Consider the following 13,005-nt stretch of genomic DNA (forward strand, 5'->3'; position numbering starts at 1 on the left):
ATCCTAAAACTCAAAATGAATTGAAATTAAATAATTGTTGTAAGTTCCAAACCAAACATTAGTCTGACTGATTCTTCGTTTTTGGTAAACTTTATTTGTGCTTCTTTGTTGACACGGTAAGCTGAATAAAGCCACAGATTTTATGTAGAATGTTTTTATACAGATTACACATATATTATAATCTTACAGTGCTATTAGATGTACCATTCTTCAATAAGGGAATGTGGTGCGTATGATTGCTATTACAAAGTGGATATTGTGAACATTATTCATACGTACCAAGGGCCAAGCAAAATGCTAAAAACTATTTGGGTTCGGCAGTCAGTGTTGCCAGTATTGGTGACTTTTCCCCAATTGCAGTTATTTTTTCGTGAATGGGGACGAAATTGCTGAGTTGGGATCTTGGGGATCTGGTGGGAAATTTCCATAAATTTGGGGATTTTTGTGGGCATTTTTTCGTGAAATAGGTTTAATATATTTTTAACAAAAAAAATGTTTGTCAAAATTTTATTTCTATAGAAAATTTTGTCAAAATATTATTTCTATGTAGAAAACTTTCTCAATATTTTTTTCTATATAGAAAAATTTCTTAAAATATTATTTCCTTATTTTATTTTTGTAATTTGTCAAATTTTGTCAAGATTTTATTTCTATAGAAAATTTTATCAGAATTTGATTTCTATAGAAAATTTCGTCAAAATTTTACTTCTATAGAAAATTTTGTCAAAATTTTATTTCTATAGAAAATGTTGTCAAAATTTTATTTCTATAGAAAATGTTGTCAAAATTGTATTGCTATAGAAAATTTTGTCAAAATGTTATTTTTATAGAAAATTTTGTCAAAATGTTATTTCTATGTAGAAAATTTTCTCAAATTTTTTTCTATATAGAAAATTTTCATTCGTTTTGTTTTGTTATTGTTGGTTTTTTTTTCTTAAAATATTGTTTCTTTATTCTATCAAAATTTGATTTCTATAGAAAATTTTGTGAAAATTCTTTATCTATAGATAACTTTGTTAAAATTTTATTTCTATAGGAAATGTTGTCAAAATTTTATGTTTATAGAAAATTTTGTCAACATTTTACATTTATAGAAAATTTTGTCAAAATTCTATTTCTATAGACCATTTTGCCAAATTTTATTCTATAGACAATTTTGCCAAAATTTTATTTCTATAGAAAAGTTTGTCAAAATTTTGTTTCTATAGACAATTCTGTCAAAGTTTTTATTTCTTTCGAATATTTTATCAACATTTTATTTCTATAGACAATTTTGCCAAAATTTTATTTCTATAGAAAATTTTGTCAAAATTTTATATCTATAGAAAATGTTGTGAAAATTCTTTATCTATAAACCATTTTGCCAAGATTTTATTTATATAGAAATTGTTTTCAAAAATTTTTTTCTATAACAAATTTTGTCAAAATTTGATTTCTATAGAAAATTTTGTCTTTGGAATATTTGATCAACATTTTATTTCTATAGACAATTGCCAAGATTTTATTTCTATAGAAAATGTTGTCAAAACTTTATTTCTATAGAAAATGTTGTCAAAATTTTATTTCTATAGAAAATGTTGTCAAAATTTTATTGCTATAGAAAATTTTGTCAAAATCTTATTTCTATATAAAATTTTGTCAAAATTTTATTTCTATAGAAAATTTTGTCAAAATTTTATTTCTATAGAAAATTTTGTCAAAATTTTATTTCTATAGAAAATTTTGTCAAAATATTATTTCTATGTAGAAAATTTTCCCAAAATTTTTTTCTATATAGAAAATTTTCTTAAAATATTATTTCTTTATTTTCTTTGTTATTTGTCAAATTTTGTCAAGATTTTATTTCTATAGAAAATTTTGTCAAATTTTTATATCTATAGAAAATTTTGTGAAAATTCAACTTTGTCAAATTTTTTTTCTATAGAAAATGTTGTCAAAATTTTATTTCTATAGAAAATGTTGTCAAAATTTTATTGCTATAGAAAATTTTGTCAAAATCTTATTTCTATATAAAATTTTGTCAAAATTTTATTTCCATAGAAAATTTTGTCAAAATTTTATTTCTATAGAAAATTTTGTCAATATTTTATTTCTATTGAAAATTTTGTCAAAATGTTATTTCTATGTAGAAAATTTTCCCAAAATTTTTTTCTATATAAAAAATTTTCTTAAAATATTATTTCTTTTTTTTTGTAATTTGTCAAATTTTGTCAAGATTTTATTTCTATAGAAAATTGTATCAAAATTTGATTTCTATAGAAAATTTTGTCAAAATTCTTTATCTATAGACAACTTTGTTAAAATTTTATTCCTATAGGGAATTTTGTCAAAATTTTATTTCTATAGAAAATTTTGTCAAAATTTTACTTCTATAGAAAATTTTTTCAAAATTCTATTTCTATAGACCATTTTGCCAAATTTTATTTCTGTAGACAATTTTTCCAAAATTTTATTTCTATAGACAATTGTGTCAAAATTTTATTTCTATAGACAATTCTGTCAAAATTTTATTTCTTTGGAATATTTTATTAACATTTTATTTCTATAGACAATTTTGCCAAATTTTATTTCTATAGAAAATTTTATATCTATAGAAAATGTTGTGAAAATTCTGTATCTATAGACAATTTTGCCAAGATTAGATTTCTATAGATAATGTTTTCAAACATTTTTTCTCTAACAAATTTCGTCAAAATTTGATTTCCATAGAAAATTTTGTCAAAATTTTATTTCTATAGACAATTCTGTCAAAATTTTATTTCTTTGGAATATTTGATCAACATTTTATTTCTTTAGACAATTTTTCCAAGATTTTAATTCTATAGAACATTTTATCAACATTTGATTTCTATAGAAAATTTTGTCAAAATTTTATATCTATAGAAAATATTGTGAAAATTATTTATGTATAGACAATTTTGCCAAGATTTTATTTCTATAGAAAATGTTTTCAAAATTTTTTTTCTCTAACAAATTTCGTCAAAATTGGATTTCTATAGGAAATTTTGTCAAAATTTTACTTCTATAGAAAATTTTGTCAACATTTTATTTTTATAGAAAATTTTGTCAAAATTTTTTTTCTATATAGAAAATTTTGTCAATTTTTTTTTCTATATAGAAAATTTTCTTAGAATATTATGTCTTTATTTTTTTTGTAATTTGTCAAAAACGGGGATTTTTTAAGGAGTTTAAATTTAAATTGAAATTTGGGGACTAACACACTGGAAAAATTGTATCAATTGTTTTTCCTATGTAGGTTAGGTTAGGTTAGGGTAGGTGGCAGCCCGATTTATCAGGCTCACTTATAGTATTCAGTCCATTGTGATACCACATTGGTGAACTTCTCTTTTATCACTGAGTGCTGTCCGATTCCATGTTAAGCTCAATGACAAGGGACCTCCTCTTTATAGCCGAGTCCGAACGGCGTTCCACATTGCAGTGAAAACCACTTAGAGAAGCTTTGAAACCCTCAGAAATGTCGCCAGCATTACAGGTGGGATAATCCACCGCTGAAAAACTTTTTGGTGTTCGGTTGAAGCAGGAATCGAACCCTTGGGTATGCAAGGCGGGCGTGTTAACCATTGCACCACGGTGGGATATTTTATCAACATTTTATTTCTATAGATAATTTTGTCAAAATTTTATCTCTATATAGAAAATTTTCTCAAAATTTTGTTTCTTTATTTTTTTAATTTGTCAAAAATGTATTGGGGATTTTTTTGAGGAGTTTTAATTTAAATTGGAGATTTTTGGTGATTAAAACATCATAATTTGGGGACAAGAGCCAGAAAAATACTGGCAACACTGTCGGCAGTAAATATTCGATTAGATTAGCTTTTAGCCATGAAGAAAATTAGACCGATATCATGAGGCATGTTTTCATTTCGAAACCAACCAGTGTAAAATCGATCATAAATCTACATAATTTATTTCACAATGTCACAAGATGCACACGGACAATATCAACAAACAAGCTTACACACATCCACGGTGTATATTGTATACTGCATTCCTAAGGCTTTGACATGCTGGTCAAATTCTCAAAATTTCTATGTGCAATGCAAACACTGAAACTTTGGTGCGAAGTTCAAAGCTGGAACATGTGTAGAAATTTCACGCATCATTTATGTGAGTTTGAGATTAATAATAGAATTTTTGGACTTCAGTTAACCCTGAAATACTTTACATAAAATAGGTCAACTTACCGTTTAACTTCTTTCATAGATTTGAGACTAACATAACGTTGCATAAAATTTTGCTGACATCCAAATTGTGAAAGTGACACAAATAATTGACCCAGCCAAGCAGATGTAGTATCGACTCGTACAGTTAAATCGCCAGTGAAATCAAAGAAAGAAAAACGTCCTGTCATTAAATAAAAAAGCATGAAAAGAAAAATATATTAATTCAAAACACATATCGTAAAATCCCATATTTAAAGGAGGCTAATTGACTGAAAAGCCATCTAGTGGCAAGTAAAGTAATAAAGCAACTTTCGAAGAATACAAAAATTCTTGAACACACATACACATAGATTTGAGTGTGTTCAAACGAAACTAAAAATACCTCTACATTCAAATCAAAGCAAAGGAAAAATTTAGCTATAAAACATTCACTTTCTCTCTAGGATTTCTGTTTTTTTTTTTTTGCATTTTTGATTCCAATTTTTCCTCAATATCTCAAATGACCAAAACAATATTTCAAAGAAATCTTTCGAACATTTCTATGACATTTACAATTTTGGCATCATTGCCATTGCCAAATAGCAGTTCATTCGTTCACCACTAATCATTATCCTTTTTTTGTGGGGATGAAGGGATGAACAGTGGTGTACAGGAAAGACAAATTCATAAAAAATTAAAAATTAAAATAAAAAAACAAAAGCAGAATAATGATTAACCCTTTCGACCCCGAATTTTTATAGGTATCGCTAAAATTTTTTTTTTACTTTTAATCATGTTCAAGTCATTTAAGAAGCGTCTAGCCAAAATTTCGGGTCGCCACGCCCATTCGTTTAGGCGGTAGAGAATGTTGCCTGTGGGCAACTTTGGGCAATTGTGACTACAAACTATGTTGTTTTGTAATGATAGACGTATTACGTTTTATTGGATTTTTGTTAAGTTTTTTGTTATTTTACAGTAAATATGTACTTAGATGCGCGCGTGAGTGGAATTTCAATTCACGAATAAATATTTGTACTCACGCATGCCATGTGGGTAGGAATTCACGGTCACGAAATGAAAAGTCATACTCGCACACGCTCACACATGAACAATGTTTATGTCTCACGCTTTCGCACGATTCACGACAATTTTCGTAATTCAAGAAAAATCTCGTAAGTCACGAATATTTTCGGAACACGAAAATTTTCGTGGCTCAATAAAATTCTGGTAATTAACGAAATTTCTCGTGACTCACGCCATTGAAATCTTAAGCGTGATTAAATATGTAAAGGTGATTAAAATCGGTGAGCTTGAATTTAATCGTGAACGTGAATTTGTTCGTGATTGTGACTTTTTGTGTCTCTGTTTTACCGTGAGTGTGAATTTTATCGTGAACATGAATTTTATAGTTAACGTGAATTTTATCTTGAGCGTGAGTTGGATCGTGAGCGTGGGTTGGATCGTGAAAGTAAATTTTTATCGGGAACGTGATTTCGGAGAAAGTTTACTCACTCACAATCACGAACACAATTTGATTTTTACTCACGCTCACGCGCCACACATTTTTCTTTAATCCCGTTCACGCACATTCACGAGGTTTCGTTTAAATTTCATTCACGAGGTTTCGTTTAAATTTCATTCACGGCTTCGCGTGAATCACGCGTGACTCACGAAAATGTTTTGTTATTTTTTGTTTTTAACCCACGTCAATTTAACTGGCGGTGTAAAAAACAAAAGTATTATAAAGCGTCAATATTCGTGCTAATCCACTAGTATGTTGCCAAGAAGTGGCTTCCTCTCTTTTACGATTCCTTCCAAATTCCCCACTGCACTGCAGATATGTTTTCCACATCATCGCCGCATTTCTCGTCACTGGGACATCCCAATTGAAGTTCAAATTTTTTTTAAAATCATTGTTTTTCAAACCTTTTTTCTCCAGGTCTTATGTTCAAAAATATGTAATTTTACTACCACAATTGCCCAAAGTTGCCCACAGGCAACTTTTCAATTTTAAAAATTTCCCATCTGTTGTTTTTTTGCAATTCTAAGATTTGACTTCCAGAAATATTTTACTTGACATGTACTACAATAGATTTAATAAAAACTTTCAACATTTTAGTTGTAATTTTTGAAAAAAGTCACATATATAAAAACCCCTTTTTAAATTCGCAAATATTTTTTTCTTGAGGTACGTGCGTATTAATGAAAAATTTTTTGCTAATTGACAACCAAATTAGCTGATTTTTCATTCAACTTGAAGAAAACACTTGTAGCTTTCGATACCGTTACAGTTTTATGAACAAAAACAAAAACAACGCTGACAGTGAGTCTCAAAACACAAAAAGTTGCCCACAGGCAACTTTAGGGTCGAAAGGGTTAAATAAAAAACTTAATATCCGTGAGATCCCAAGTAGAAAAAGGCATGGAAAAAATGTTTGCTGGTGAATAACTTTGTTAATAGGTCGTAACAAGAGAATGGAAATTAATATTTAAATTAAACAAGTATATATTGCCGTAAGTTCGGCCAGGCCGAATCTTATGTACCCTCCATCATGGATTGCGTAGAAACTTCTACTAAAGACGGTCATCCACAATTAAATTACTTGGGTTGCAGCCGATGGCAAGGCATCTTAAAACTTCTTAACATCATCTTCTAAATTGTAAGTTAGTCCAGACAAAAGAAAGGTCGATTAATTACGTATATATTCAGTTCTTGACCGGTATATATAGGGAAGAAATAATAACGAACCGATATGAACTTTTGTGCGGTAATTATAGAGCCAGAATTGAAATATGGGGGTCGCTTTATATGGGGGCTATATATAATTATGAACACGAATCTACCAAAAATGGCAGATTTTTTACTGTTTAGTAGATTGGTAGAATTCTTGATATTTTGGAAGATTTTGCAAAATATTCCTCTCCAACTATGAAATGCTTAATAAATTTTCAATAGAAATAACATCTTGACAAAATTCTCTACAGAAATAAAATTCTGACAAAATTTTTTATACAAAAAAATTTTTGACAAAACTTTGTATAGAAATTATATTTTGACAAAATTTCCCAAAGACATAAAATGTTGACAAAATTTTGTATAGAAATATAAAATTTTGACAAAATTTTCTATGGCAATAAAATTTTGCTAGATTATTTTTGCCCCGAGTGGCAATCGGGATTTTTTGTGTGATTGGGGATCGATTTATTTGAGGGCTATATATAATTATGGACCGATATGGACCAATTTTGACATGATTGTTAGAGACCATATACTAACACCACGTACAAAGGTTCAACCGGATCGGATGAATTTTGCTTCTCCAAGAGGCTCCGGAGGTCAAATCTGGGGATCGGTTTATATGGGGGCTATATATAATTATGGACCGATATGGACCAATTTTGACATGATTGTTAGAGACCATATACTAACACCACGTACTAAGTTTCAACCGGATCTGATGAAGTTTGCTCCTCCAAGAGGCTCCGGAGGTCAAATCTGGGGATCGGGTTATATAATGGCTATATATAATTATGGACCGATATGAACCAATTCTGGCAATGTTGTTAGAGACCATATACTAACACCATGTACCAAATTCTAGCCAGATCGGATGAAATATGCTTCTCTTATAGGCTCCGCAAGCCAAATCTGGGGATTGGTTTATATGGGCGCTATATATAATTATGGACCGATATGGACCAATTTTTACATGGTTGTTAGATACCATATACCAACACCACGTACTAAGTTTCAACCGGATCGGATGAATTTTGCTCCTCCAAGAGGCTCCGGAGTTCAAATCTGGGGATCGGTTTATATAAGGACTATATATAATTATCGGCTTATATGGGGGCTATATATAATTATGGGCCGATGTGGACCAATTTATGCATGGTCATTAGAGAACATATACCAGCATCATGTAGCAAATTTCAGCCAGATCGGATGAAATATGCTTCTCTTAGAGGCTCCGCAAGCCAAATCTGGGGATCGGTTTATATGGGCGCTATATATAATTATGGACAGATATGGACCAATTTTTACATGCTTGTTAGATACCATATACTAACACCACGTACTAAGTTTCAACCGGATCGGATGAAGTTTGCTCCTCCAAGAGGCTCCGGAGGTCAAATCTGGGGATCGGGTTATATAAGGACTATATAGAATTATGGACCGATATGAACCAATTATGGCAATGTTGTTAGAGACAATATACTAACACCACGTACCAAATTTCATCCGGATCGGATGAAATTTGTTTCTCTTAGAGGCTCTGCAAATCAAATCTGGGGATCGGTTTATATGGGGGCTATATATAATTATGGACCGATTTGGACCAATTTTTACATGGTGGCTATAGACCATTTACCAACATCATGTACCCAATGCCAGCCGGATCGGATGAAGTTTTCTCCTCCAAGAGGCTCCGGAGGTCAATCTGGGGATCGGGTTATATATAATTATGGACCGATATGAACTAATTCTGGCAATGTTGTTAGAGACCATATACTAACATCACGTACCAAATTTCAACTGGATCGGATGAAATTTGTTTCTCTTAGAGGCTCTGCAAGTCAAATCTGGGGATCGGTTTATATGGGGGCTATATATAGTTATGGACCGATGTGGACCGATATGGACCAATTTTGCATGGTTATTAGAGACCATATACCAACATCATGTACCAAATTTCAGCCAGATCGGATGAAATATGCTTCTCCTAGAGGCTCCGCAAGCCAAATCTGGCGGTCCGTTTATATGGGGGCTATACGTAAAAGTGAACCGATATGGCCCATTTGCAATACCATCCGACCTACATCAGTAACAACTACTTGTGCCAAGTTTTAAGACGATAGCTTGTTTTGTTCGGAAGTTAGCGTGATTTCAACAGACGGACGGACGGACATGCTTAAAACGACTCAGAATTTTCCACGACCCAGAATATAAACACTTTATGGGGTCTTAGAGCAATATTTCGATGTGTTACAAACGGAATGACAAAGTTAATATACCCCCCATCCTATGGTGGAGGGTATAACAATTTTGGACTGCGTGTTTAACAGATAATTTTACAAATTTGTATTCACCGAAGGTCTGTGCATATGAATTCCTTTCAAAATAATTTTTAAAATAAAATCGCCTAGATATCGCCTTCAGAGTTATTATAAAATAATTGCAAACTATTCCTTTTTTAACTATTTTTTTCTGTGCATGCCTTAACTCCATCACGAACAAATAAATTCTGACGCAAATGCTTTTGGTCCCTTTTAAATAATATAACGATATGTTAATAAAAAAATTGCATAACTTGTATTTCTAATTTGGCAGATATACCAGTGTACCCTTGCTTAATCTCGGCAAAGTTTTATACATTTTTTCATCACAAATGATATTATCTTTGTAGTAAACAATAAATGATAATGCTAAAAATTTTTCTCCCCCATAAGAGAATGCCATCGCGTAAATATTTTTCTTCTCCAGTTTACCTCACTGTCCTACAAACGTTTGGGTTTATTTGAATGGTCTCTTCTCTGATTTTATGAAGCATCTTATGTTGGATAATGGTCAGAACGATGGGGCTACTAACCACAATTATTGCCACAAATCATGGTTAAATTGTAGCCCAACGGTTATTTGTAGAGGTAAAGATGAAATTTTGGTTAGTAAATTTGCTTCGGCCATTTGATTCAAAGAATAAATAGATCCCAAATGAAAAAAAAAAAATAAAATAAAGTAAAAAGGAATAAACCTTATTTTTGCATAGACCCACATTGTGTGGGTGTGTGTGTGTTTGTGCGGTTGTTAGAGGAAGTTAAAGACCCATGTAAAATGTGTGTCCATTTTAACCTAAAGATATTTTGAGGATGAAGCAAAGCAAGCTCTTAGAAACACTTAAAAGGGCATTTGACTAAATAAATGTTCATTTTATGATATATGTGGCTTACTTTCACATGACCATATATGCTTTATTATTTTCGTTTTCATTTTTTTTTTGGAAAATAATACGGCTAACAAAATAACATCATAAATTGGCTTAATGGATGAGATGGCGGCTTTGCATGAATTTCGGCAAGGGAATTTTATTTACCATAATTGGATTAGGTTATGGATTTTTTTCGTGCACTCATTCACAAGGCCAGACACTTTAGGCAAAAGCTAATGATTTCAGGCTTTCTTTTTTTTGCAGTTTTTATGAAGCTCAAATCTGAAAAGTGTGGAAATTTATAATGAACTAGATAAATTCATTGACCCCTCTCAGTTAGCAAGAAAGGTTTTTAAATTCATTGGCCATTTAATTTTAATTGACTTGGGTTAGTTTATGAAGTGAAATTCATATAAAAGCTTTAATAACATAAATGACTGCAAAATAAGGGAATTAATCAGAATACATGGAGAAATTTCAAAATTCTCTAGTTTGTTTGCCATAAGGGTTGGAATACAAACAAAGCAAGTAAAGTAGAAAGGCCGACTATATCATACCCTAAACACAGAAATAAAATATTGACACAATTTTCTATAGAAATAAGATTTTGACAAAAATTTCTATAAAAATAAAATTTTGACAAAATTTTCTATAGAAATAAAATTTTGACCAATGTTTCTATAGAAATAAAATATTGACAAAATTTTCTATAGAAATAAAGTTTTGACAAAATTTTCTATAGAAATAAAATTTTGACAAAATTTTCTATAGAAATAAAGTTCTGACAAAATTTTCTATGGAAATAAAATTTTGACAAAATTTTCCATAGAAATAAGATTTTGACAAAAATTTCTATAAAAATAAAATTTTGATAAAATATCCTATAAAAATAAAATTTTGACAAAATTTTCTATACAAATAAAATTTTAACAAAATTTTCTATACAAATAAAATTATGACAAAATTTTCTATAGAAATAAAATTTTGACCAAAGTTTCTATAGAAATAAAATTATGACAAAATTTTTTATAGAAGTAAAATTTTGACAACATTTTGTATAGCAATAAAATTTTGACAAATTTTTCTATAGAAATAAAATTTTTACAAAAATTTCTATAAATATAAAATTTTGACAAAATTTTCTATAGAAATAAAATTTTGACCAAAGTTTCTATAAAAATAAAATTTTGAAAAAAAATTCTATAAAAATAAATTTTTGACAAAATTTTCTATAGAAATAAAATTTTAAACAAAGTTTCTATAGAAATACAATTTTGACAATATTTTCTATAGACATAAAGTTTTGACAAAATTTCCTATAAAAATAAAATTTATACAAAATTTTCTATACAAATCAAATGTTGAAAAAGTTTTCTGTACAAATAAAATTTTGACAATATTTTATATAGATAGAAAATTTTCACACAAAATTTTCTATAGAAATACAATTTTGACAAAAGTTTCTATAGAAATAGAATTTTGACCAAAGTTTTTATAGAAATAAAAATTTGACAACATTTTCTATAGAAATAAAATTTTTACCAAATTTTCTACAGAAATAAAATGTTGACCAAAGTTTCTATAGAAATAAAATTTTAACAAAATTTGCTATAGAACTAAAATTTTGACAAAATTTTCTGTACAAATAAAATTTCGACAATATTTTCTATAGATAGAAACTTTTTACAAAATATTTTATTGCAATAAAATTTTGACAAATTTTTCTATAGAAATAAAATTTTGACAAAAATTTCTATAAAAATAAAATTTTGATAAAAATTTCTATAGAAATAAAATTTTGACCAAAGTTTCTATAGAAATAAAATTTTGATAAAATATTCTGTAGAAGTAAAGTTTTGACAAAATTTTCTATAGAAATGAAATGTTGAAAAAATTTTGTATGGAAATAAAATGTTGAACAAATTTGACAAAATTATGAACAAAGTTTCTGTAGAAATAAAATTTTGACAAAATTATCTATAGACATAAAGTTTTGAAAAAATTTCCTATAAAAAAAATTAGACAAAATTTTCTATACAAATAAAATGTTGACAAAATTTTCTGTACAAATAAAATTTTGACAATATTGTCTATAGATAGAACATTTTGACAAAACTTTTTATAGCAATAAAAATTTGACAAAATATTCTATAGAAATAAATTTTTGACAATAATATCTAAAAATATAAATTTTTGACAAAAATTTCCATAAAAATAAATTGTTGACAAAATTTTCTATAGAAATAAAATTTTGACAAAATTTTCTATAGAAATAAAATTTTGACAAAAGTTTCTATAGAAATATAATGTTGAAAAAATTTCCTATAGAAATTAAATATTTACACAATTTTGTATAGAAACAAAATTTTCTATGGACATAAAGTTTTGACAAAATTTTCTATAAAAATGAAATTTAGACAAAATTTTCTATACAAGTAAAATGTTGACAAAATTTTCTGTACAAATAAAATTTTGACAAAATTTTTTATAGAAATAAATTTTTGACAAAAATATCTATAAATATAAATTTTTGACAACATTTTCTATAGAAATAAAATTTTGACAAAACTTTCTATAAAAATAAATTTTCTATAGAAATAAAATTTTGATAAAATTTGTAGAAATAAAATTGTGACAAAATGTTCTATAGATATAAAATTTTGACAAAATTTTCTATAGAAATAAAATGTTGACAACTGTCTACAGAAATAAGATTTTGATAACACTTTTATAGAAATAAAATATTGACAAAATCTTCCATAAAAATTAAATTTTGACAAAATCTTATATAGAAATAAAATTTTGACAACATTTTCTAAAGAAATAAAATGTTGACAGAATTTTTATAGAAATAAATTTTTGACAAAAATATCTATAAAATAAATTTTTGACAACATTTTCTATAGAAATAAAAT

General features: G+C 28.0%; 1 protein-coding gene across 8 annotated transcripts in view; it reads right to left on the reverse strand.

Moving 5' to 3' along the window:
- The window catches only part of LOC142235782 (sodium-coupled monocarboxylate transporter 2), a 406,987-nt gene that overhangs the window by 22,464 nt on the left and 371,518 nt on the right, over nt 1–13,005 (reverse strand). For all 8 annotated transcript variants that reach the window (XM_075307130.1, XM_075307217.1, XM_075307062.1 and 5 more), the window contains one exon: nt 4,206–4,365. In XM_075307130.1, the coding sequence (XP_075163245.1) occupies nt 4,206–4,365 (160 nt within the window). The remainder of the gene's footprint in view (nt 1–4,205; nt 4,366–13,005) is intronic.

This window comes from Haematobia irritans, chromosome 1 (genome assembly GCF_050003625.1).
Source record: "Haematobia irritans isolate KBUSLIRL chromosome 1, ASM5000362v1, whole genome shotgun sequence".
NCBI lineage: Eukaryota > Metazoa > Arthropoda > Insecta > Diptera > Muscidae > Haematobia > Haematobia irritans.